The sequence below is a fragment of the Tasmannia lanceolata genome, unplaced genomic scaffold (genome assembly GCF_043159265.1).
Source record: "Tasmannia lanceolata isolate RefF3 unplaced genomic scaffold, GAP_Taslan_0.1 ptg000008l, whole genome shotgun sequence".
Lineage (NCBI taxonomy): Eukaryota > Viridiplantae > Streptophyta > Magnoliopsida > Canellales > Winteraceae > Tasmannia > Tasmannia lanceolata.
The window spans coordinates 13,042,769-13,070,708 of record NW_027518685.1 but is presented as its reverse complement, the minus strand read 5'-3'; the positions used below and the strand labels follow the sequence as shown (position 1 = coordinate 13,070,708).

General features: G+C 36.2%; 1 protein-coding gene and 1 long non-coding RNA gene across 12 annotated transcripts in view; one reads left to right on the top strand and one right to left on the bottom strand.

Moving 5' to 3' along the window:
- Positions 1-20,711, top strand: part of LOC143884411 (uncharacterized) — a 31,565-nt gene extending 10,854 nt beyond the window's left edge. For 2 of the 11 annotated variants that reach the window (XM_077387963.1, XM_077387958.1), the window contains 19 exons: positions 1,143-1,459; positions 1,578-1,677; positions 1,758-1,835; positions 1,945-2,004; positions 2,116-2,220; positions 2,958-3,068; positions 6,242-6,283; positions 6,537-6,653; positions 6,738-6,940; positions 9,388-9,671; positions 9,747-9,868; positions 10,019-10,061; positions 10,160-10,251; positions 15,017-15,065; positions 17,316-17,386; positions 17,526-17,645; positions 18,957-19,045; positions 19,242-19,287; positions 20,460-20,711. In XM_077387963.1, coding sequence (XP_077244078.1) covers positions 1,143-1,459; positions 1,578-1,677; positions 1,758-1,835; positions 1,945-2,004; positions 2,116-2,220; positions 2,958-3,068; positions 6,242-6,283; positions 6,537-6,653; positions 6,738-6,940; positions 9,388-9,671; positions 9,747-9,868; positions 10,019-10,061; positions 10,160-10,251; positions 15,017-15,065; positions 17,316-17,386; positions 17,526-17,645; positions 18,957-19,045; positions 19,242-19,287; positions 20,460-20,510 — 2,100 coding nt within the window. In that variant the 3' untranslated portion in view covers positions 20,511-20,711. Of the gene's footprint in view, positions 1-1,142; positions 1,460-1,577; positions 1,678-1,757; positions 1,836-1,944; positions 2,005-2,115; positions 2,221-2,957; positions 3,069-6,241; positions 6,284-6,536; positions 6,654-6,737; positions 6,941-9,387; positions 9,672-9,746; positions 9,869-9,993; positions 10,062-10,143; positions 10,252-15,016; positions 15,066-17,315; positions 17,387-17,525; positions 17,646-18,956; positions 19,046-19,241; positions 19,288-20,459 lie in introns of those variants that run through there. The other 9 variants (XR_013252863.1, XM_077387959.1, XR_013252864.1 and 6 more) reach the window with 9 other exon arrangements.
- A 4,232-nt stretch (positions 20,712-24,943) lies between these two features.
- Positions 24,944-27,377, bottom strand: LOC143884413 (uncharacterized). The gene is made up of 3 exons (XR_013252867.1): positions 26,891-27,377; positions 25,982-26,058; positions 24,944-25,465 (listed from the first exon to the last, which is right to left on the bottom strand). It is a non-coding gene; the product is annotated as an uncharacterized LOC143884413 (long non-coding RNA).
- Positions 27,378-27,940: the final 563 nt, after the last annotated feature.

Sequence of the window (27,940 nt, the reverse complement as noted above, 5' to 3'; positions counted from 1 at the left end):
AATGGTAGGGATTCGGGTTTCATGGATTTTGGCTAGGATTCCTAATAGTTTTATGGCTAGTGTTCCGAGAAAGAATTAGGGTTAGGTTTTAGGAATTCGAATGATGGAAAGATTTAGTTAGGTTAAGGATAGGGAAACAAATTGATATATCAATTTAGATCGATATTGTCACCCATCCAATATGCTGATATTTCCGGAATATTGCAAAATATTCCTGATATATCAGCCGATATTGCTTGATATCAGAGGGGGTCTGATATGGCGTTATGTCGGGACCTTCAAACTTTGGTTGAAACTAGGGCTTTGGAGATGGACACAAGATTGAAATGGAGAGTGAGGGTTTGGAGAAGGAGAAAATTCATCTTCTTGATCTCATACCCCTTTTAGATCTTGGACAAGATATATGATGGCTTTGATGCCGTGTTAAACTTCATGATGGATCACTCACTTCGCATGGAGAAAGGAGAAAGGAGAAAGTAGAAGATATAAAGAGAAGATATGAAAGGAGGAGAAAAGAAGTAGGGAATAGAAATTGTTGAGGTTATTCCTCCAGCCTCACATCCCTTATATGAGTGAATCTTCATAATTACATAAAGTCCCACTAGTGCCATTCTAAGATGGTTCCCATCCTACTAATATAAATAAAATTAAGAAATAACTAATAGAGTTACACCAGAACGAGCTTTCTTTATGCTTTTCGCTTTTAATGTAACCTGTAGTGCCTAGTAGTAGTTAGCAGAGATGGTTGAGCCATTGAGGTGGCAAGACTACTTTCATTTCATGGCCCAGACTTGGGTATTTCATGGTGGGCACCTAAGGGTTCCATTTCTTTGAGACCATATTTTGGTTGGAGGAAAATTTGTTTATGTTGGAACTCCTCGACCTCAGAGGGGAAGTTTGTCCATTTTTCAAAAACATCTCAATGAATGCCAATGCGATGCCAGATCCTCTAGGTCAGTGGAGGCCCCTTGTGTGATGGGATCTTTTGCTTTCATCTTTTTTCCTTTTTTTATAATATTTTGTACCCCTCTTCTATGTTGTTGTTTTCTTTCAAAGGCACTGTTGAGAACATCATTGGTTGTTTGTTTCATATCTGAGTGGTTCCCTTGCATTTGCATTGTAATTCTTTTTTTTTCCTGCAGAAATCAGATGCTTCAACAGCCATACATCCGCCTGTGGATGGTTCAAGGGATGACCATATCTCAGGACCATACAGACCGCATCTACCGCTTCCTCATATCGGGAATGAAGGAAATAGGGTAAAATGGACGGACAACAGTCACTCACTGGATCCTCACGGTACACTTGTTATCTCCCAAAATTCAATCCCAAAAACTGAGGACTCTACTTTTCAAACCCGTGAAGAAAACCAGCACTACTCTGAGAGTAATAAGTTAAATGGAAATGCTGGCTTCTCTCAATTTTCCTCACCATCCTCAAGATCGTTTTCTCCAAGCAGGTAATCTACATCGAGTATCTGCTTATGAATTGCTCTTGCTCGAATATTTTAAGTTGCAGATAAGATTCCACAACAATCTCACTCAAGGCAAATTGTTAACTTATATTGGTGTCTGTAGGTACCAAAAGGAAGGAGAAAATGATCCTAAGTTTAGTTTGTCCAGTGAAGGGCTGATGCCAATGTCCGAAATAAATAATTCGAGCAGTCTTTGGAAGCAGGTATTAACTTAGTGGTATGAACAATGTGCTTTCATGTAATTGCTTTTTATTTGGTGGACCAAATTCTACCTTTGATGCAGGATCTTGTTCTTAAGGTTAGAGAGCACGAAGAGGAGATTGTGCTACTAAGAAAGTATCTTGCTGACTATTCCATGAAGGCAAGTGGAAAGTAATCTCATATTGAATTGTTGCCTGAATGTGCATATTTTTCTTCTTCTTATTTTTCAAATTTTCACATTAAGTGAATGTTACTACCTTGATTAACAGGAAGCACAAATCCGCAATGAGAAATACGTTCTGGAAAAACGCATTGCTTATATGCGCATGGTATGGAAGATTTCCTACACTTAACTTTCTACTTTTTTTTTTGAATGGTACTTTACTTTCAACTTTCTTGGCTAATGAATGGAAGTTTTGTAAATGAATGTTCTCAACCAGGCATTTGATCAGCAGCAGCAAGACCTGGTTGATGCCGCATCGAAAGCTCTTTCATACAGACAAGATATCATTGAGGAAAACATACGTCTTACATATGCGCTGCAAGTATAATTTCTTTCTGACTATGTGGAACTATTTGTTATTCTGATATGGTGAATTTTAGAAGTTAATACGCTTTATCTCTTGTGTCATGTTGACAATCATAACCACGTTGAAATAGATGCTAAATCACCCGAGAATACTCTCTTCTTTGTAGAAGAGTAATAATTTGTTATCTACTCCCCATATTCTTGAGATGCGTATGCATTTTCTTTAGGATTGAGGATAATTTCTTATGATTGATAATTTGATATTCACTTCTATGCTACACATCTATGTTTTGTATTTCTTTCCCTTTGGAGCGACATGTGCTGTCATTTCCGTTGGACTTACTAATTATTCCAGTGCGGGGGATTTCCGACCTCTAATGACAATTATATTGTCTTATCTGTTTCCCCCTTTCGTTAGCTTCACATGTTTCAAGATTTCCGATCTCTAATGACAATTATATTGTCTTATCTGTTTTCCCCCTTTTGGTGTGGCTGGATTTAGTCATCTTAAATATTGTACCTTTCATTGCTACTAACCTTTGTGCTAGTTGATGCACACCTTGTTACCGACATCCATTTTGAATTATTTCAGTTAGATGGCTTGATTTTATTGTATTGATAAAGCTGGGTAATTTTTGCTCTTCTGTTCTTATTGCTGACCGAACTCATGGTGCTGGTATTATGTTCACATTACATTCATTTTTAAAAGGGTTTTAGAAATAAATTATGAGATGTTCTCTCTTGTTCTTTTAGGCTGCACAGCAAGAAAGATCCACATATGTTTCATCCTTGATGCCTCTTCTAGCTGAGTATAGTCTGCAACCACCTGTACCTGATGCTCAATCCATTGTTAATAATCTCAAGGTTTGTATCCTTTTTATTAATTGTCTTAGACTTGTGTTCTAGTTTCTGTAGAACCATAAACTAATTTTTTTCTAAATATTTTGGAATTTGTGGTACAAAATCCGTATTTTAATGGACAGCAAGAGTTACTAGGAAAATGGTTTAGGTTCTTAACTATAAAAATCTGTGTTTTTTTACTGCACATGTGGCATGGATACCTACTCCAACTATACAACTCAACTCAACTAAGCCTTTGTCCCAAACTAGCATGGATACCTACTCCAACTATAAAAATTCTAAAACACAGATATTTTGATGCGGATGTCTTTGATTTGATTCCTGACTTGTGTGTAAGTGTTTGTTGGTGTAGAGATTTACAAGTCCAATTTTACCCTTGTTAAAGGATAAATGATTCAATAATGCCTTCCCCAACAGCTTAAGCTTTTGGAATAACTGGTAGTTTCACATGGTGTCAGAGCAAAGGTCCTGAGTTCAAACCTCCTTGATGTCAAAAACCCACATGCAATGGTAAACCCAAAAGTGGGGCCACATATGCCAAGTGTAGGCCAACCCTAGAAAGAGGGGCCACACGTGAGGGGGAGTGTTAAAGGATAAAAGATTAAATAACACCTTCTCCGACAGCTTATGCTGTTGGAGTAACGGGTAGTTTCACAACCCTTTCTGTTGGACAGTGGAATGCAATCTAAAGTTCACAATTCTGAACAGGCTGTCCTTAGTTCAACTTGCATTCTTCTGTACATTGAAAATAATAAATTTTGATATCTTACTTTCAAGATTGTATTGGTAGTAGATATTTTTGGTAGAGTATTCTAGCCTGTCATCTTTCATGGTACCCTTACCGGTATTCCGGCATCACATCATTGGACAGTAAAAAAATTAAGTGATATCATTTCGTTTAATTCTTGGGTGTACAGGAAGTCAAAAGTCAGAACTTGAAGATAGTGTAAAGTTTTGTGCCAGTACCACTCACACACCACACACGCGCGCGCGCGCGCGCACACACACATCAATCATCAAATTGCCCAAGTCAACTCTGTTTTACTTTGGACGAGTTCTTGTACGAGTCCAAGTTTTGTCCTACTAAGTCGGTCAAAGATTTATTTGACTCGCCTGAGTTAATTAAAAGTCGACTGCATCAATCACTGACTTGCCAAGTTGACTCCTTTTTACCTTGTCCTAGTTCTCATTTGAGCAAGTTTTTGAACACTGGAACTCATCGTGAAAGAGAATTTGAGACACGTTAATTGGCTTGATACTAGTTTTTCTCATTTTTTTGTTGTATTCATTTTAACCAATAGGGATATGAGTGTAACACTTGAAGTTGAAAATTTTCATTGAGGCAAACGCCTCTCTTTAAAGGCACATTTGTATGTATCATATCTGCATATATCACTCAAACATGGCAAGAAGGATGCAAATTCTCGTCCTCTATAGTGAAATGACTACAAATTAGGCGCTAGATTCAATCCATTTAATGCTTTGACGCCTTATTTGTGTGCCGTATTCAAACTTCTATAAATGGAACCTTTACAGATTCATAGACCATTTTGACATATTCACGAGTCTGTCGCATGATACAATGATGCGAATCAGTCGGAATAAATCCTCAAATCATGTTTGAGATCCAAGAAAACAGGTCAAAGGAATAAGCACTTACATAAAAAAGAAGCATGCAAGAGGGCTGGAGGCAAAAATCAACATCGAACCTGGTTGTGCTCAAGAAGAACCAGAAGGCACCTTTCATGTCTATGCTCCACATGATGATCCAATAGAAGAGGGAAATGGCATTCAAATTGTTGATCTATGGATCATGTGTAGGGATGATTATGAGCCTTTGATCGAGAATGAGATCTTCAAGTCGTAATATAGGCCTGCCAAAAGTTTTTGATGGATGAGGAGACAGACCTAATGATGGAAATCCCTTTTTGATGTCTATGACAACGATGAGGACGGTCTAGGTTCCTTTTTAGTTAAAGAGAATATGTTGGAAAAAAGAACACAATCATGAAGTAGGGATTGTTGAAGATTGTGTTGCTTAGACTTGCGAGAAGTGATGGTGTACTTCATTTTTTGATAAAACGCTAGGGAGTGGTTGTTAATGCTCACATCAATCTCAATTGTATTTAAGGAGCACAACTCTTCCAGAAAATTTTGAGCAAAAAGTATTCATTCATGATATAAAAACCGTAAAAAGCGAGATGGGTCTTTACTTCAAGCCAAACATATTGTTTAGTGAAATTTCTATGCACATTTTCCATTAAAAATCATTTTTTCACATCTTTTTGAAATCAAGGTCGAGTTCTCTTCAACAAGAAGGAATTGTTACAATTCAAAATCTAGATAATGCTAAGCCTGACTCAAAAAAGGATCATGGATGTTCAAAATGGGCGAAATGGGTTAGATTTTTTGGGGGAAGGAAAAATGTATCTCAACCACATGAATATTAAGAAAGTTTTAACATGATACTAGTAGAATTCAGAATTTTTTTTGGTTTCAAGTCACCGTTGTTTGTTTGGCTCTAATTAAGGGATGCGATTAGGCCAGAAGATGGTTGCAAGTTTGAGACAGAAATGAAGATTTAGAGCTGCTTTCAGGAAGGATATATATTAGTATTGTGAGTCATTCTAAATTTAATATGGATTGTTTTGATGTCCGATGCTTATATTTTTTTATTCTTAATTGAATGGTGTTTATGCTTGGAAAATATAACATATTTTCTATCTAGAATATACACTTTCTTTTCTATTTTATTTTTTTCAAAATTTCTTTGATTTGTAGGTTATTTTATTATAAAAATCTGAAAATTCGTGAGGCTCATGCCTCACAAGAGAGTTGAACGCCTCCCCTCGCACGTCTTCCTTTTAAATTGTTGAATTTCATACTGTATTTAAAATCCACATAGGTATAAAAAATGCTCCACTGTTGTTGTATGTATGTGCATATAGTATAGACAGCTATGTTTATTACTTCATGCAGACAACCATTTCTGAAATGAAAATAGGAAGTGTATTAATGCCTTCTATTGCTTTCAGTAACATGCTGGCACTTTAAGATGTCATGGGCCTCTTTGTTTATAACTTTTGGCAAACATAAAATATGCATGGAACTATTCGTATACAAAATTATATGGTTTCTTACACAAATACTACACTCTTATGGTTTTTTTGTTTCAGGTTTTGTTTAAACATCTGCAGGAGAAGCTCATTGTTACTGAGGTATGTTTTGTAGATTTAAGTCTACCGAAATATACCATGATGCAAGAAATTGTTATTGTTTTTATCTGAGATAGAATGGCTGCGATCCTTTGTTACACTTGGATAAATTCTCTACACATACATGAAGGAGAATTATTTTTATCATCATTCTCACAAATAACTGGATCCTCCTTCAAGCCATTCAAAAAAAAAAAAAAAAAACTGGATCCTCCTTCAAAACTTTGAAATAGTCTTCTTCTATTGAACATTACAGGCGAGGTTAAAGGAGTCTCAGTATCAGTTAGCCCCATGGCATTCTGATGCTTTCAACAACCCTAGCTTTTCTCCACAATCCCCATCGCAATCCTTTGGTGCAGCCCTGGCTACTTCAGTATGATCTTGTCTTTATGTTATTTTTTTCTTTACATGTGATATCAATTATTCTCACATTGATATATTTCTGTTTCTATGGCAGTACAAAAGTGGCCTTGAAATTGTTCCCCAGGCAGCATATTCTCATGCACAAACACCGATTACTTCTCCCTCCAATGCACAGACAATGCGTGCTGATTGGGAGCCATTAGGGCATCATAATCCTCACCACCCTGGTTTGAATGCTGTTGCTTCAAAAAGTTTGGACCATGATAACTTGGGAAGGTCGTCACCTTCTACCAGCAGGTGAGCCTGGTCAATTGGAGGACACTGCTGAGTAAAACCATCTTGTGTTGGTTGATTGTGTTCTTTGGGATCCTATTTAGTACATTCTCACATGCACATGTATGTATATAGTGCCAAAATTCGGCCGAAATCTGAAATTTCGGCCGAAATATTTCGGTTCGGTCAAACCGAAAATACATTGAATCGGAAAAATAAAGGATTTCGCCGAAATTCCAAACGAAATTTCGTTTTTCACCCTTATTTACAAAATTTCTACTGAAATTTTAAAAATTTCCACCGAAATTTCCACCGAACTTTTATACATTTCGGTGGAAATTTTTATCAAGGTTTTACATGATTTCAGCCAAAATTTTGGTTTTGGTGGTCGCCGAAATCAACACCGAAACCAAGATTTAAATCCTTGATGTATATACAAATATACAATTGCAAATAGCTGACAAAATACAACTTAACATATCCACAATTCCGTATCACAAATAAAAAACACAAATGAAAAGGCATAAATGTATACTTATCTTGCACTGTTGACCAGGAACTCAACTCAACAAAGCCTTTGTCCCAAACTAGTTGGGGTCGGCTGACCAGGAAATTTACAAAAAAGAAAAAGAAAAAAGAAATCCCTCTCTGTTAATTCCCAATCTCTTCACATTCGTATCTCCATGCAATATCCCCCTTTCCACCATGTCACAAGTCCTCAACTCCAGAACACTCCAAGCAACACTATTGAAATGAGAAGAAATAAAGAATCAAAGGGATGAAGGTTGAAAGGAAAAAGGTATTAATAAGAATTTCTACTCACTTTTTGAATAAATGCCGATTCACCACATAATCTACTAATAAAAGCTTGCTCTTGATGAGAAAAATCTCTCTGGAAGTGACGTATTTTGGTTTCGATTGAATGATTGGGGTAATTGAGAAATGATATTTCTCCAAAAACTTTCCTAAAATCCCCAAGTCTCTTCTAGATCACACATGATATTTTTGATTCATGAAAACACATGGCCACCCCATAAGGTTTGTATGATAGATTTATGTTTAAAAAAATAAAAATAATATATATATATATATATATAGAGCTAGAGAGAGAGAGAGAGAGAGAGAGAGAGAGAGAGAATAGAGTTCCTAAGGTGTCACCTCATATAGCTTATATGAGGTGGCGCTCACAAAACATAAGGGGCCCACATTTCTGGGGTGATCGAAACCACTCATTTGAAAGGCCCTTAGATGGATATGGTGCCTACAAAAAATCAGGTCCATAGGATCATCCTAACCCTTCCATTTATGGAGGTTAAAAATGGGCAGATTTATGGAGGTTTATACCCATCCATTTCAACCTCCATAAATGGAAGGGTTAGGATGATCCTATGAAGTTGATTTTTTGGGCACACCCTATCTATGTGAGGGCCTGTCAAATGAATGCTTTGGATCATCCAAACAAAGTGGGCCCCTTATGTTTTTAAGCGCCACCTCATATAAGCTATATGAGGTGACACCTTAGGAACTCTATTCTCATATATATATATATATATATATATATATATATATATATATATATATATATATAGAGAGAGAGAGAGAGAGAGAGAGAGAGAGAGAGAGAGAGAGAGAGAGAGAGAGAGAGAGAAAACGGTTCCTACACATATGTGTAGAGAGTTCTCTACACTCTACACACTAGCTTAAAATATAATGGGGGCCCACATTGTTTGGGTGATCCAAGCCATCCATTTTAAAGGCCCTCACATAGATAGGGTGTCGACAAAAAATCAGATCCATAGGATCATCCCAACCCTACGATTTGTGGAGGTAAAATGGATGTCTTTAAACCTTCACAAATTAGTCCATTTTTTGCCTCCATAGTTCGAATGGTTAGGATGATCCTATGGATCTGATTTTTTGTGGACACCCTATCTATGTGAGGGCCTTAAAAATGAATGGTTTGGATCACCCAAATAATGTGGCCCCCACTTTATTTTAAGCTAATGTGTAGATAACTTATCTACACATATGTGTAGGAACCGTTTTCTCATATATATATATATATATATATATATATATATATATATATATTTTTTTTTTTTAAATTTACTGTTTTTCGGTTTTTCCTTACCACCAAGGGAATCGAACTTCGATTTTTGTCTGGACTTTGGTCCCCACAGAAGTGTAACTTATCACTCTGAGCCTGTGAGGCATACGCCCCATGGGCCCATGCCTTGAGGTGTATGCCTCAAAGGAGTTGCCCATTTTCACTTGCACCTCAATGCATATTTGTCATGCCTTGCCTCAAGGAATATACCTTGAACACCTTCAAACTCTGTAGAAGTTTCTTTGAATGTTCATGTGTATTGTCTGCAACTGTATTTCAAGAACCTTTTCATGACTCATAAAATGCCCTTTTGCACTTTTTTCTGTCAATGTGGTGTCCTCAGTTTTTTCTATTGTAACCCTAGGAATTCTGCCCAAGATACAACAGCTAGGCTTGCAGCTGCTCAGGGTGATTCTCATACCCCACGTTTTAGCGAAGAGAATTTTAAACATCCGTCTTTCATTGACGGTGGTGGGGGTAGTGAGATGGAAGATTCTGATGCAGTTGCCCTCCAGAGTGGAAGAGAACCCTCAGTACATTGGGGTCCCGGAGCCTCCCCTTATATGACACCCACACTTGATGACACAAACTCTTTTTCTCCTTACTTGCCACCAGTACTTGAGGAGCCCAGTTCCTCATTTTCTGAAGGTAATAAGTTTAATTGAAACATTTAAATTGAGTAAATTTCTATCTGTTGCTCATTGAATTGGCTTCAATTCCCAGCTGCAGAAGATGATCCTTTACCAGCCATAGAAGGACTCCAAATTTCTGGTGACGCTTATCCAGGACAAGAACTTCAAGCATGTGGATACTCTATAAATGGAACTACCAGTTGTAATTTTGAGGTGCATTTTAGAAATCTCACTGTCCTTTTTTTTAATGATACAAGTACCTCAGTTGTGCTTTAAAATGTCTGTTATTAGAGAACACATCCATTGGATTTTCGATTTCTGTTGTAAATTATTTACAGTTCTGGCCTGTTTTTGCACAACCAGTGGGTGCGCTATTTGGAGAATGGCTCTGTGAATTACATTTTTGGTAATGCATCTTATTTCCAATTCTGTATCTAGCTTTCTGAATATTACATTGTTGCCCTTTCCTGAATATCTGGCTCCTCAAGATCATTCTGTAAACAGGAGCAAAGCAACCAAACTACCTGGTTACTGCTGATGACGTTGACTCGTACCTTGCCATTGAAGTTCAACCCTTGGATAACAGGAAACGGAAGGTATTTCAGTAGCATCAGTCTATTTTATAAAACTCCATGTAACGCGTTTTTTCTAATAAAATGTTTGTAATAATTTTCTATTCAGTAGGTGGACTGGAATGTCAAACATTATTTTTAATTTTTTTGTTTTTTTATGACGTAGGGTATCCCCACCCCATTTTAGGGCGGGACTAATCCCTATGGATGCACGCGGAATGTCAAACATTATAACATTGATGAAATTAAGAAGCTGTTAATTGAAATAGAAGTATTGCTGTAGGTGTTAGTGTGGAATAAGAAAGCATAGTCAAGTTGGGTTTGTTGGTTATGTTGATGATAAGTGTGTCTTCACAATATCACCTTGTGGATGCGTAATAGTTGAAATGCTACTGTCTAAGACTTGTCCAGTGTCTATCACTCTTGATTCCTCAAATGTAATAAATGATCTGTGAGGCTACATCTTGAGTTGATGAACAACTGCCACTGGTTTTGCAAACGTGCTATTGCATTCTAGCATGTGTCTTTGTGAATCACATATCGTAGAAGAACTTGCTCTAACACCATCAATTGATGTAGTCATATTTCTGATTATAAATCACACCTTTGTAGGGTCTTTAAGATTGACCACAAAAATATCGCGAAAGCTCACGAAACATATCTTTTGTTTCAAAATTAAAAAGGAAGAGGGGTCTTGCAAAGCATCACCAATAATTTGGTTTATTCTCAAAACACCTTCTCTACTTTCAAGACTTTTAAACCCCAACCTCTACTTTTGACATATTTTGCAAATCACCATCTTCTGTCAGGTTTCTGATGGAATGACTAGCTGTAGGTGACTTTGAATTGAAGACAGATGAAAATATACCCTTGCTGTATTGAAAATTCCAAATTTTTCTTCATTTTAAGCTTAAGTTATTTTTTTCTTTTTATACACCTTTTGTGAAATTAAATTATTTAACAAAGTTTATTTTCTTTCTATAAAATTCTATTCAACTAAGAAGTTTATTTATTTTTATAAATCCTAGGAAATAGTCTTCTCTGTCCCCCTACTTCTTTCCATCACCACAATTTGACTCCATTGATCTTCTTAGTCAAGCTCTTCTTTTATTCCTTCTGCTCCATCTCGCCAAGGATTCAAACATTGATTTCGATCCGGACTTCGGTTCCCACTTTGTGGAAGTACTTTGTGGAAGTTTACGGATGTCTATGGAAATCTTGTAAAAATCATTGAAGTTTATGGAAGTCCATGGAGACGACCAAAAATTAAGATGAAACTTTAAGAAATGCTAGAATAAACATAAATACACACTTAGAAAACATCACATGATCAAGACAAACCTCCAGAATGGTTTAAAAAGGTCAAACACCTTGTGACATGCATTGTCTGTCGCACATGTCTGGAACAGTAAGCTTCATTCTAAACTTAGATGTTTTACATGTTTTAAAAGTGGTTGATTGCTGATATCACTTTTTTTGTCATGCCCCAAAACGTTATCACGGTCTAGCACATGACAACGCCACATATCTGCAAAGTGACCTCTACAAGCATGCAAGACTAACAAAAAATATTCAAAACCATCCATAGCATTATTCTATGTATAAAAGGGTCATGCATGAATTTAAATAATAAATCAAACTCTCCTTCACTCAATCCAACCAAACTTAAACAGATCATAGAATTTCTCAAAAGTATCTGAATCAGTACTCACTGTTTAACAGACTCAAATCAATTAATAATGATAGAAACTCAGAGAACTAGGCCTCTGCTCCCTCGTTATCTCCACGAGGATCGAAATCTGTCAAATGTAAAATCCACAAGTAAGCTAACGCCCAGTAAGTAATAGCGTATTACTTTAGTTGGGTCTAAGCATACCACAAAAAGGGAGATCGAAAGAGGAAATCAATCATTCAGCAACAACAACGAACGAGAGGTACATTGCGTTGGTATTCAGAGTTTTCACATGCATAACCAAATCAATAATGTTTCGGACTCGAGTGAATCATGGAATATAGGTAGATGTTCACATGTTCGTATTTCAAAGTTCCAAGGTGTCAAAGGTTCTGTGGACCACACACAAAGAGTATCAATAACATTTCAGGGTCATCGGCCTAGTCATATGATACTACATAGCATCGTGGTTCAGAAGACACTATTTTTCACCGGCGGTTGATGATGTTGGAACTAGTTCCTATTCACATATACCCGTCGACAGGGCCAACATATACCCCCCATTGGCGGGATCAGAGTTCTTATGTTTGCCAACGATTAATTGCCCCATTGGCAGGGCGGTTCAAAATTGCCAACATATATCCCCATTGGCGGGATCAAAATTCAGATAATCTAAACCTCCGCAAGATGTGTTCACAAGGTATGCAATAGATATGAGAATTGCAGGGTAAAGCATGTGCTCATCAAAATCGTAGCTGAATAGGACATGATCAAAGATATTCATTGTCAAGACATCATATATATGGTTCAAAGAACATGAAATGCGAGAATAATAAGCTGCTAGACCCAAATCCAATACGAAGTCCGAGTTTCACATAGTTCCAAGACCTATCCGGATGTAAATTTGATCATGAGTGCAAGGGAGGTAACATGCGAAGAAGTTAAGAGGTCGAGTAACTAAAGTAGTACGGTATCACGTATCTCAATCAACGTTCACAAGTTCCCACACCGTCTAGGTTCGATTAATGTTCGATTGAATCCCTCAACTCAACAAAGCCTTTGTCCCAAACTAGTTGGGGTCGGCTAAATGAATCCTTTAGAAAAATTTCAAGGAGAAGGTGAAAGGAATCTACTCGGCTCTAATCCTGCTCTAGTTGGGTTCTTCTACGTGGATCATTTTCTTCCATTCTAATCTATCCAAGGTAAAGTTCTCTGTTAGTCCGATTGAATCCCTAATTAATTAAAAGCATAAGGGATTTTTTGCTATGTGGATGCATGCAAAGGATCAAACTTTGGACTTATATTTGAAATTACTTCTGACTTCGGTCTGCACAGAACTCGACACAGGTCGGTCAAAATCGACACATGTCGGTGAAAGTTTAAAACCTTGCTTTGAGTTCTACTACCCGTTGTTAGATGCAAACATGAACCTCGACGCCACCGTGAAATACAATGTCCTAGACTCCCAGTCACCTCAACGATTGAATCAAGCTTTTGTGAACCAAAACTAGTGTGATGATGTTTACGTTTTTGTTAGTAGATAGTTTTGTTAGAAGGCTTCAGACATGGAAACCTGATAGCTCCCCCATATGGAACTCATGGAAACTTGAGTTTGTCACCGTCATTGAGTCTATATTTGTTATTGGGAAGGGGAAAACACCTTTTTTTTGCTAGACAAGTGGTCCGGAAATTCTACCATAGCAACCAATTTTCCAAATCTCTTCACCAAGGATATCAGCTCTATGACTACAATTGCATACTATATGAACAAAGTGGGTAATACCACTACAATTACTCCCATTATAAGAGATGGAGCTTCTCTTTGATCCTTCAATGAATTCTTAACGTTGGATGAAGAATTAGCTCATTCTATTTCCCTGCCTGAGATTGTCTGGATGAAATAGTATGGTTCCCCAATTTGTTTGGACCTTTAGAAGCAGGAATCTTCCCTTTGAGTGCCTCTCCCGACTTGGAACCTCGATTCGGCGCTCCTTAGGAAGGAGCTTTCAGAGAGCGTGATCCCAAAGAGATAAAAACCGCTCAAATAGTGCTCCCAACCTGCTCCTATTACTGCATTAGTAACCCCCTCACCAACTTAATTGCATCAAACTCCTCCAACTGTTCAAAAGTACTTCATTGGAGCAAGCACGGAGGCAAATCTTCAAAAAGCATGAGGAAAGAGGGCATGAAAATGAAGATATCTTAGAAATTACTACTTTTGATGTATTTAAATTTGAAAGAGATAGTTAAAAATTACTATTTTTTTATGTACTTGAATTTTGAAAGACATGTGATGAAAATATTACATTCCCAACCTTAGACTCTTCTAGACCCTCATGCTTCCCTGCCCTGGTTAGACCCTCGCGCTTCCCCGCCCCCGCCCCCGCCCCCGCCCCCGCTTCGTGCTTCTATGCTTTGGACTTTGGACTCTTTACAATTGAGTCTTACTACTCTCTTCTATCTTCATCTACCCGTGGCCGTCAACTTCCTTAATGCCTGGAAATCTATGGCATCTCCTAGAGAGACGGTCTTCCTATGATGCACTTTTCACGAGAAAGTATTGACAGGCAATCAGCTCTCCAAGAGAAAGATTTTCGTGTCCAAATGTGCTCGTTTTGTGGTTTCTTTTGGGAGACTTCAACGCATACTATTCACACCAAAGTGAAAAAAAAAATGTGAGGGTGTTTTCTATGATATTGGCACTACCACTAACTCAGCTTATCTTTTCTCCTTTAATTGGCTTGTGAGAGCTTTTTTGGGAACTGTAATAACCATTGACAGCACTTTAAATAATAAGAGACAAGATGTGTTAGTGGAATTATCAAAACATGGTTGTGCTACTGCTGATATCATTTGCCTTTTATTTTTTATGTTTTTCTTGCAGATTTTCCATGTCTCATTGTAACATACAGTATATCAATGAATGGTCATGGCAGTTTGGTATAAAATTTTGTGGAGGACTTGTTTGGTTAATATGTATAAATTGGTCAAGAGTGCTCACTACAAGTTTGCCCATTGTAATATTTAGCTTGAAATGTAATTGTTTACAGTTGGTCACTGAATTTATGGATACTTCTTTCCAGATTTCACAATAACCTATTTCTTATGCAATTACAGGGTGAACTTGTTAAGGTCTTCGCCAATGAGCAAAGAAAAATAACCTGTGGTAAGCGGCCCAGTTTTTTTTTTTTTCATTTTTTGGCCACAATTATTGCGTTTAAGACAGATATTTTATTGCTCAGTGTCATTATGTAGTGTGCTTATTTTTTGGGTGCCTAGCTGGGGACCCCTGCCAATTTGTTGTTTGAAATGCCAAATGTAGTCAGTGATACAACATTCGTATGGTTGGACTATCTCTAGTGTGAAACACATTATGTAGGTGATTCATGTTTACCATCTACCTTGTACTGTTTACCAGAGGATATGAATGGTTTTAGTTGAATCAACTGTCAGATTCTGAGAGAATATCAAGTCTATTTCTATATTTTGTTTGTTCAATATTCTATTAGTTCAATTATATTGGTTTTCTTCTGTCTCTTTCTCTACCTTTTTTTTTCTCATTGAAACTTTATTGGTAACGAAAATATGGAATAATTGTTATTTTTTCTCTAGATTGCTGATTTTTTTTGATAGGTTAGATTCCAGATATTTTTAATCTTTAATTTTTATACGAGTATGGTCTGATTGGTTTCTTGGATAGGATAGAATCAAAGAAAATGATACATGTAGACGAACCCAGCTAGTGTCAGGATTAGACTTAGTCAATTTGAGCCGGGTAGATCCTTTCACCTTCTTCATGAAAATTTTCTGAAGGATTCATTAGCCGACCCCAACTAGTTTGGGACAAAGGCTTAGTTGAGTTGAGTTGAGTTTATGGTTTGATTGGTTTCTACTCAATTGTGGATAATTCTTAGGTTTGGAAAAAAAATAAATTCTTTGAAATTGATCAATCTCATCATAATGGTTTGAGCCAAGTTTTCTACTTCTCTTCGTATTTACTTAAACCTAAATAACAATATATTCTTTCTATCTGATTTAGAACAAGGATGTCTTGCTGATATGTACTAGGAAAATAAGTAGTATGGAAAGGGCATGAAAGAACCTTTCTGCAAAGAATTTTCCTCTGAGCTTCAATATGTTCTTACCTTTTCATGGCATTTTGAGCACTTTCTATGCCCAGTATTGTGGAAATCATTGTACGAACTTAGATCTTATTTGGCAATGACAAAAGGAGTTGATAATATTTTGGTGGTAAATATTTTGATACAAGCTCAGCTCTCTTAAGCATATTTAATGGCGAGTAGGATTGTTTTTTTCTCCTCATCGACCTTGTTTTTTTTCATATCATTTGCCAAAAATAATTTCATTGGCAATTGTAGCATAGATGGTCCGTGCAGTGATTTGGTTAATATCGTTTCTGGTATGCCAATGAATTTTCTTCATATTCTTCCTGTTAAAATGCAACTCATTTGTATGTTATTTATTTTCTGTGTGACTGTCACAAACCTTTCATAAAAGTGCAAATCTCGTTGTTGTGGTAATCAGGAAGGCTAAACAGAATTGAGCCACATTAGTAATTGTTAAAGTATAAAAGATAATTAACGCCTTTTGGAAGCTTTTGGAGAAGTTGGTAAGTTAACATGCTATCAAAGCCAAAGGTCTCGAGTTCAAACCTCCCGGATAGCAAAAATCCACATGCGATGGTCTGCCCAAAGTGGGACCACATGTGCCACGTGTTTGCCAAGTGGGCCACACGTGCGGGGGAGTGTTAAAGTATAAAAGATAATTAACGCCTTTCTCCAACATCTTAAGCTTTTGGAGAAGTTGGTAAGTTAACAGTAATAACTATGGAATTGTGTATAATAGTTACTATAAATAAGCCTAATTAGATATTATTGCATCCTGTATAAGTTTCATTCGGGTCAAACTAGTAACCTTATGAATGGGCCATGAAAGAATGGGTGACTCACCCAGATGAGCAACAACATAGAATTGTTGGTTCAAATGTACGGTATGTGTGTTAAATATCTGACATGTTACCTATTGCAATCCATTTAAGTTAATTCAATCACAGGAGGATCCGTGACCTTAGTTTTCTCAATTAAGCTAATTCTTCTTGTGTTCAAGATGTATAACAAAATCCATTCATCAAGGAGGAGCTAAGGACTCCCTATGTTCATTTCTAGTATGGAAATTTCTGAGTAAAATTTTCTCGTATGGAATTTTGTAAGTAAAAGCTCGTGATTTTCCTTGTAATTCAATAGTTCACTGTTGTACTTCTCAGAGTTCACATACTTGACATTTACAGAGACTTATACTGGATGAACAAAAATCCCTTCTGTGAATTTTTTGTCATCTTGTTTTCAGATATAAAACCAATAGTTTGTAATCTTTTTTTTTCTTCTGATGATCGCAGACCCTGAAATGCTAGAACAGATACAGAAAATCCTTTCTGTTGGAATTACTTCATTTGACGTCGAATTGTCGGTATGACTGCTGTTGCGCACGGCCTACATTATCCTCAGTTCCTTCTTTTCTAATGCAGTTCATCACCATAGAGATTGTTATGATTCCAGTTCTCCTGATTTTATATTTAACTTTCTTAATTTCCTTTTTTACTTTACAGGAGGGATGCCTAGATATTTGGGAGGAGGCTATTCTCGCAATTAAGAGGGAAGGTTACAGCATCAAGTGCAACGCATCACGTGGTGTTGTTGTCACAGAAAAGTTTATGCCAAGCACAGCTGTATGATTCCCTACCTTTTCTGATTGCTGAAAAATAAACTTAACTTTTAAAGGGGTTCTAACGCTGAAACCCAACTCGAACTTCAACCGAATGCACTCCCAAAGTCATACAGCTTTGAGCTTGAGCCAATAACTCAATTAGAAGGTGGTTTGTGTTCCATCTACGTGGTAGTGGGTTTGATCCCAGCTTTCCTTGAAAAGAAAAAAGTCATAAACTTTGTCTGATTTGTACTTCCGCTATTTTGTGTCTGAATCGTGCTTTGTTTTGATGAGATCCTTTTTTTTTAAAATTGACATATTTTCATTGATATTGGAATTACATTGGGGATCAGGAGTCCCATCCTGTATTACAAAATATAAAAAAACTGGTCCGGGCATACCCTGGACGAGGACATATGGGACTTGGAGTTCCATATTTTCACTACAATGTTTTGATGAGATCCTTGTACTCATGCTTGGCCTTAATGTGTAAAATATTATCTCATACATGATACATGTATATTTTAGATTGGCAAAACCATGAGACAGATATTGGACTATTCTCTTTCTTGGTACAGTCCACTAAAAAGGGAATAGTGGACTATTCATCTGAAATATATTATGCGAGTGCTTTTAATAGGGCAGCTAGCCAGTGCTTCTTGTTTTCCTGTTTTTTCTTATTGGTGCATTTGGTATTCTTCCGAATGCAGAAAATATATAAAAATGCCTTTTTCCTGCATTTTCATATGAATACGTTTATTATTGTTTGCAATAAAAAATACATAAAAGCCATTTTCTGATGAAGTTTATGAACCCATAACATGTTTAACAAAGTATTTTCTTATCTACACCACAAACATGTACACACTCATATTGAAAATGCATAAAAATCATTTGCTGATGAGGTTTATGGATCCATAAAATGTTTATCAAAGCCTTTTACTACTGTGTGTGTATAATGTATAAGTATAAAGCATAAACTATGTCAAGAAAACAAGTTAGGTTTGTGTCAATGCACGTCTTCCACTAGTATTCAGAGACTTTTATTATCCAGAAGAAGGCATATTTGTTCCATATGATTTTACTGCTATGTACGTTCAAATTGTTCTCATCCTATGTTTAGACTTGGAACACTTACGAGCAATTTTTGAAGTTATTACTTGATAGCAGCAAAGTCTGTAATAGTATTTCTGTCAAATGAGATGCTGAGGTGTTGCCATTGATGCTTATCAGTGTCCTTTCTCAAATTCGGAGTAGGTTTATTGTTATTCAGTGGACAATATGTGCATTCTAAAGGTGACCTGTATAGCATCTGACGTTTTTATTTCTGCAGGTTACAATACCCTATGGAAATGCTACTGAATTTTCAATACTTAGTTCTAGTGGAACTGAACGTTGTTTACGGACCACAGATAGTAGGTCGTAAGATCCAATTTTCCATTGTGCTTACTAACAGAATACCTTGCTGTTTGTTCGTCACTAATATGTTGGCTTTCATTATTATAATTACATTTATATGCTATTTTATCATTTATATGTCAGAATTTGGCAAAGTGACACCCATCCAAAGTTACACGAGGATTTTTCTCAAATAGTGCCCTTGTTTCTGAATCTGCAGGTCCAGAGATGCCATTGTGCTTACGCTGAGATTGTTTATAAAGAGGGTATGACTTTTCACTTATAAAATTGAACTTTCACCAATATTTACTGGTTGGAAAATTAGTTATGCTACAGTTAAAGTTGGAATACTTAATGGCAAACTTTAGGTACTCTTGTATATGCTACCGGTTGAACTTTTGCAGTCATACAATTGATATATAGATTAAAAGATAGGCGTACCATTATATTACATTTGATATATAGATTAAAAGATGGGCGAACGGCATACATTCCCATGCATGAGACAATGTAAATTGGCATTTAAGATCGAATGATAAAAATTATCATTCTAATGGTGAGTATTCTCTGTGCCACTTTGCCCGTCTTCTTTGCAATTAATAATATTTCTGGATTGATGAAAAACAAGGAGAAGCCACTTACTACATACAGTAAATCAGTAATCCGTTCATGGGTAGCAGTCTCCCTCATAAGAAGAACTGAAAAAGGTCAAATTATGACTACCCTCTAGGCATGAGCTTTTCATCTGCTAATTCTGCTTGTACATGCAAGCATTTTCCTCTCCCTTTTTATGCAGTCAGAAAATGAGATATCCTTCAAATTGATGCAGAAACTTCTAAAGGCATAACTTCTCACCACAATATCCATTTTGTTGGACCTTTTTCAAGATCCAAGACAACTATTTTATGGATTTTGCAATATTTCATAGTTTTGGGCTCAAACTGAGGATCAAAGTTCTGTGATGGGATTAGTGATGAAAATTAGACTTTTAATTGTTTTAGTTCTAATTTCAGTTTTAGTTATTAGTTTCTAAATAGTTAAGGGGATGAATTTGAGGGCGGTTATCAAATGAAATTTCATTCTTTCAATTTTTGTTTGTTGTTATTTTGGTTCTGTTATTTTGCTCCACAAACAGTTATATCTAGGTATTGTTCATTTTATTTACTTCTTATTTTCTTCAATGCTTGCATATATTTTTGCTTCTGTTCTTCCCATGCCAGTTCTGACATTTTCCATCGGGCCAGTTACTGGAAATGGGTTTGTTTCCTAATTGATTCTTGAAGGCTACTAGATGGTGTAGTGTAGCTTAATTTTTTAGTTGGATCTTAACCAGTTATTCCGAAGATTTCCATTATTTTATTAGCCATTAATATCATCCGTTTTGGGATTGGAGCTGATCATAGAGAAGTGTATTTACAATGCCCAACTCTTATTGCAGGCTGTTGAAAAGAGGAAAGGGAAGAAAAAGGGTCTGTTCTTCAACAAATAGAGTATGCCTTATTGCTCTGCTACGACTACCATACTTTCTGTAAAGGGTGTGTAATTACTTAGACTTGCATTTTCCACAGGTGTAATCTCTATAAATTTATTACCTTTTTCTTTTTTTGTGAAATTGCAGTCATTCTGTTACCTCAGGCTCAGCTATAAGAATTGTGGCCAATTTTTTCACAGGAGTACATCATTTTGTATTCATCGCGTTCCTATGTCCTTTCACGTTAAAAAAATCCTTACCAATAACAAGAAAACGAAGATCCAGCCAAGCAATCAATTATTTCATGAAATTTATGAGTACCCACATTTTATTAATTTTTTTCTCAATTTTTTTTCTTATTTGAAGGCTCACTGTTTCACACTTGAATTTAAACCTTATTGTAGTTAGTGAGCATTGCCCGTTGCCTACATGAATATTTTGACCAGGTTCACATTAGAGTTGTAATGTAGGCCATTTTGGTACTCTATTCTGATTGTGCCAAAATGCTAATGTTTGAAAATCAATTTGATCCAGTAAAGCCTAAAAATCACAAGGGAAAATGTTGTAACCCAAGTACCCAACTAGGGTATGCCACTTACCCCCAACTTGGCTCGTTGAGTTCAGGAAACTGGTAAACAAATAAGAGCCCAAAGGGGTTTAAGCTTTTATATTTACAGGTTCTCTGTATCACTTGAAAATTTACTATAGCTTACATGGGTATAGTTGCAAAGTTTGTTTTGAGGAATAATTAGGTGAGGTAAATTTTTATATTTTAAAATCTAGCAGGGAGGGCGAGTTTTTTATTCTAAAGTGTCACAACTAAAAACACCTAGAACAATCTTAATGTCCACTCCTTCAATTTCAACATATCCATTCCACAAATCTGCCCATTTTCCCCTCCCCAGGTGGATGGGTTAGGATGATCCCATGTGGCTGATTTTTTGTGGACAACCTATCTATGCAAGGACCTTTCAAATGAATGGTTTGGATCACCCAAAAAATGTGGGCCCCCACTGTTTTTAGCCGACCGAGTAGATAAGCTTATCTACTCGATCCGTGTGTGTATATATATGGGAAAAGTGTTGCTACTCGGTCTTTTCGAAGAATACTCCCTTGAAGATCTGATTTAGGGCTTGATTCAACTCTCTCTCTCTCTCTCTCTCTCTCTCTCTCTCTATATATATATATATATATATATATATATATATATATATATATATATATATATATATATATATGAGGAATAAGATTGTGCGGTCGAGGGCCCGAAACTCATGTGGGCCCACATTGTTAGGATGATCCAAAGCATTTATTTGCAAGGTCCTTACATAGATAGGGCGTGCACAAAAAATCAGCTCCATAAGATCATCCTAGCCCATCCAAAAGTGCATTTTCCTCTATATATATATAGGAAAGTGTTGGGTGAGCTTAAGCGCCCCAATCACATGGGTCCCACATTTTATGTGGTGATCCAAACCATTCATTTGCAAGGCCTTATCATAGATAGGGTGTGTACCAAAAATCAGCTCCATAGGATCATCCTAACCCCTCTATTTGTGGAGGACAAAAATGGGCAGATTTGTGGACAAATAATGTCTGTCCATTTTGACCTCTACAAATGGATGGATTAGGATGATCCTATGGAGCTGATTTTTGGTACACACCCCATCTATGTAAGGGCCTTTCAAATGAATGCTTTGGATCATCCTAACAAAGTAGGCCCCAATGTGATTGGGCGCTTAAGCTCACCAACACTTTCCTCATATATATATATATATATATATATATATATATATATATATATATATATAGAGAGAGAGAGAGAGAGAGAGAGAGAGAGAGAGAGTATATATACTAGTAAAAAACCCCGTGCGATGCACAGGCCGACAAAGAACTGTACGGACCACATCACGGGTTGATCCAAGTCGCCCATGTGATGGAACACAACATAAATAGGTTGTGCCCCAAAAATCATTTCCATAGGCTGATCCTAGCCCTCCAATCTATAGAGGTTTCCATAATATGTTGTTCCTCTTAAATCGGATGGTTAAGATCACCCTATAGATTTTTTATTAAACAAGCATAAAGGAGGGGGGGTAGGATTGAAATTATTTGGCTTTAATGGGTGCCTTTGTTAAAAAGCATAAATGATGGGGAAGGATTGAAAATATGTGTGTTGAATGGGTGCCTTTGTTAAAAAAAGTCAAAAAGAGGGATGCGTAATTCTACAAAAAATTCTCTTATTTTCTCTTCTACTATATATATAATATATACTAGTAAAAAACCCCGTACGATGCACAGGCCGACAAAGAACTTTACGGACCACATCATAGGTTGATCTAAACCGTCCATCTGATGGAACACAACATAAATAGGTTGTGCCCGTAAAATCATTTATATAGGCTGATCTTAGCCCTCCAATCTATGGAGGTTTCCATAATTGTTGTTCCTCTTAAGGTGCCCGGAATTTGTCAATATTTTAACAGGTGTCCTGAATCCGTAGTATTATGTAATAAGTTCACAAAAATTCATAATATTATGCAACATATGCTCCCAATTCGTAATTTTCAAAGCAAAAACGTCACTATGTTGAGTTTGTCCAATTTTTTTTATTAAAAAAGCATAAAGGAGGGGGGTAGGATTGAAATTATGTGGCTTTAATGGGTGCCTTTGTTAAAAAGCATAAAGGAGGGGGTAGGATTGAAAATATGTGGGTTGAATGGGTGCCTTTGTTAAAAAAAGTCAAAACAAGTGAAGTGTAATTCTCATAGAATTTTGAGAGAAATTCAAATAATTCTCTCATTTTCTCTTCTGCTATATACAGTAACTAGTCATACCCGACGTGCGATGCACGACATTGCCAAAAAAAGGACTATGATACCAAGAAAAAAATTAGTTAAAAATATGTAGAAACAATATTTTTAACCACGACGTGCGACACACGACACGGTAAAAAAAAGGAGTATGATACCCGACGTGCAATGCACGACACGGGAAAAAAAAGACTATGATAACAAACAAAAATTAGTTAAATATATGTAGAAACAATAAGCAAAAAAGTATGCATAACCACGTACCAAGTAATGAAAAAATGCAAAAGAAAGAGTTTTCTAATTACTTTTTCTCGAAAAAAAATATTCACGATACGGCGGAAAAAAAGTATATGTTACAAAATTTCGTAATTAATTTTTGTGTAAAAAAAAATAAAAATATGCATGACACGGCAAAAAAAAAGTATATGATACAATATTTCGTAATTAATTTTTGTGTAAGAAAATTAAAAATATGCACGACACGGCCGAAAAAAAGTTTATGATACGAAAAAATGTTATTTAAACAATATGTAGAAAAAATAAGTAAAAAAGTAGCTAAAAATAAATAAATAAAAAGTATCATATACTTTTTCTAAAAATAATTTTAATGCTTTTTAACAAAGGAGCGGTGGTAGGATTGAAATTATGTCGGTTTAATGGGTGCCTTTGTTAAAAAACATAAAGGAGGGGGTATGATTGAAATTATGTCGGTTTAATGGGTGCCTTTGTTAAAAAACATAAAGGAGGGGGTATGATTGAAAATATGTGGGTTGAATGGGTGCTATTGTTAAAAAGCATAAAGGAGGGCGTAGGATTGAAAATATGTGGGTTGAATGGGTGCTTTTTTTACAAAGCATAAAGGAGGGCTAGGATTGAAAATATGTGGGTTGAATGGGTGCCTTTGTTAGAAAAAGTAAAAAAAAGTGAGGTGTAAATTCCATAGATTTTTCAAAAAATTCAAAAAAGTTTGGGCTTTTCCATCCAGCTTATTATAGTAGATATATATATATATATATATATATATATATATATATATAGAGAGAGAGAGAGAGAGAGAGAGAGAGAAATGATTGTGAGCTTGAAGCTTATATAGCTTATATGAGCTTGAGGGCCCAAACACATGGGTCCAACATTTTTTGTGGTGATCCAAACCATTCATTTGCAAGGCCCCATCATAGATAGGGTGTGTACCAAAAATCAGCTCCATTGGATCATCCGAACCCCTCCAAAAGCGGAGGGCAAAAATGGGCAGATTTGTGGCAAATGGTGTCTGTCCATTTTGCCCTCCACTTTTGGATGGGCTAGGATGACCCTATGAAGCTGATTTTTTGTACACACCCTATCTATGTAAGGGCCTTTCAAATGAATGCTTTGGATCATCCTAACAATGTGGGCCCATGTGTGTTTGAGCCCTCAAGCTCATATAAGCTATATAAGCTTCAAGCTCACAATCATTTTCCTCGTGTGTGTGTGTATATATATATATATATATATATATATATATATATATATATATATATATATATATATATATATATATATATATACACACTAGTAATAAATGATTAATTAAAAAGATGTTCTAAAACTGTTCTTATATGGCCATATGGGTAGAAAAGAAAGATAAAAAAATTGAAGTCAATAAAAGAAACAGAACCAATTTCATGATGTAAACATAAAGAAAAACAAAAACAAAATGAACAAGAAACTTTCTGCCTAGATACACATATTAAACATACAGAGATTAGGAAAAAGAGAACACTTTCTACATAGACATGCAAATAAAAGAAAAAAAGTGTGGTTTGTATTTACATACATAAATTTATTAGGTTCTCCCAAGGGCATGAAACCTATAGACATAAGCATGTGTGTGCTCGAACCAAAAATATTTACACCCTCCAGTATATCTACAGTTTACCATCCTTGAAGAAAAGAAAATCAGGCACAACAGAAATGGAAGTCTGCCAAAATCTGATGTTGCTCTTTAGCTTCAACCCTGAAGAAATGGGCATGGGGGAAATCGGTTCAAAGATGGGAAAAGACTTGATTCATGGGAAGGTTCGCACCCCGACAGCAAGGAGTGAAGGATATTGGGTGCGCCGATATTGAGTGGATTACATCTTTTTGAAAACCTTGAATAGTGTAACTATTCGCTTGGATCTGCAAGAAAAACCCTAGTATTAGCATCGGCATATTCAATTAAGAAAACTTAAATAAGTAATAATAAGTCATTCTAAAAATTGTACAATACAGTAGATAGCAATACTTTGCATAGAGTGAAATTATCTATATGGTTTTAGTACAATTATATTAGACAGAAAATTTAAATAGATGTTTTTACATTGTTAATCCAAACCCCATTCAATGGTTCTCATATGTGCAAATTTGTATGACATTGAAGTGAAGTGCAATCGGGTTTAACACTCCAACATAGCAGAATTTTGAAGTTATAACAAAGGTAAACTTCGACATAGTCTCTGTTCAAACAGGAATCTTACATATCAATGTAGAATTTAGGAAGCAGCTATTACCCTGAATTAAAAATCCTGTAAGTTTTGGAGCCTGTATTCATGAGGATGCAACCCCAATGTTAATGCTACTATTGTTTGTGAAGCTGTTACCATTCCTACAGCTAGAATTCACAACCAGGTGCTTAACCAAAGCAAGAGCAATTACCTTTGGAAGCAATGCATTCATGATCACAACTGGGTGAACCCATTTTGTTGGGAATAGATTGCTGCCATCTATATGTACTGCACATTAAGCCAAAAAAATGCAATAAGAAAAACATGAATCCGGCAAACATGATCGTACCTTTTACTAACTCTGACTCTTTTCATATCAACCGTAGAATCACCCAAAACCCTTTTGAAATTTGAAACCAATCAGAATAAAAAGTCCACACATGTAAATAGAAACCATTAAGTAGCTTCAAGACAGTTTTTTCTAAGCATAAAACAGTAGAGATCATTGGCCATCATAAATCTTGCCTATGATGATTCTAGACCTTTGATCATACATGATGAAGAAGATGTTAGAAACAGGGCCTCTAACAATGTTCGGGAATATATGATGCTTGCAGGAATGCGATAAAATCAATTCAACGGCGGTTGGTGGCTTACCTACCAAAATATGGCAAACATGAAGAAGCAGAGCAAAAAATGCGATGATGGAATGGAAAAGCTAAGACCAAGGAAAGGATCGATGTTAAATGAAACTTAAAGATTCATATTCAGGGAACCTCTATTGTGGTTTAACACAATTACCATTCCCAAAAAGATTTAGAATGATATCAAATAAAAATTGTGAAGTATCCCAGTCCATGAGAAAGAAAGAAAGAAAATTGCATTTTACATCTCATGTTTTGACATGAAGAACAAACCCTTAAGCAATTGAGCTAGAGACTGAAACCCTAAAAAAACAATGGTTAAAGGAACCATAATGTAAATATTCTAAATCTTTAAATTAAAAATTAACTATAAGAATGGTAAACGAATTTTTAGCAATAACAAAATAATGGAATACTGTTCGGTATGGTGGTGATAGATAATCCTATCCGGTTTAAAAATATCAAACAGCACAAACCCTTAACCAATTGAGCAGCTTTTCCGCCCCATAGAAGTAGCCTGGAGCAAGCAAAGAGGTAAATAAGCAAATAAGAAGTGTTTTTACATCTGAATCTGTCTCATGAACCCAAATTTAAAAATAATTTGTGAACAATGGAAATATATTAGTATCTGCAGTTATTTTGTGAATAATCAGTTAGCATTTCTACTTGTAAGCAAATAACCCTCCAATCATTAAAGAAAGAAATTGAAACAGAGACATCCCAAAAAGAAACATGACAAAATAGAAAGCCAAAAACCATGCTCACTAAAAGTGAACATTTTTATTTATGATTATGACAACCGATTGTGAATGCTAAACCAATTATTGGATTAAAATTTAAACGTAATTTTTTTTCCAACAATCTGTTTGGCACTCACAATTGGCTGTGATAATCTCAAACCACCAGTGCCTAAAACCAATTGACATGAAAGAGGAAGAAAAGATCTTGAAGAAGATTTTCATGTTGAAAGTGAAGGAAGAGGGGTTATTTTAGAGTCTAAACATGATCAAAGCATTGCCAAAGTCATATAATATAGAATAATATTGCAGATTTATAGGAAAACAGGGGTGGAGACAAAGGGAATACAGAGTTTTGGAGCAGACACGAAAGCTAAATACTGTGGACCCCGATCCGAGAGGACGGGTGCCGAGGGACGCGAGATCCCTCCTGCGATCCTCTAAGATCTCCACAACTTGAAGGAGAGCTCTGCCAAGGAACTCTCGAAACGGATGCCACCCTCATAGCATAGCACGAGTGGCGATATAAAAAGAAAGAGATATGTCTCGATCCGGAGCCAAGGCTCGAAACCGAGACATACCTGAAATAAACTCAGAGTCGCCATCCATGGACAAGCCATGGAACCAAAACAAATGCTCTGTTTGCAATGGATAACCAGAGATACAAAAGATCCGTGCCTGGTTACGAATGGGGAAGGGGTTAGGCGCCCCCAATTCGCCCAAGTGCAAGCACTTGGTCTCTTATGCCATTTTTAGTAACTTCAAAGAAGTTTGGGTAAAAATTATGTG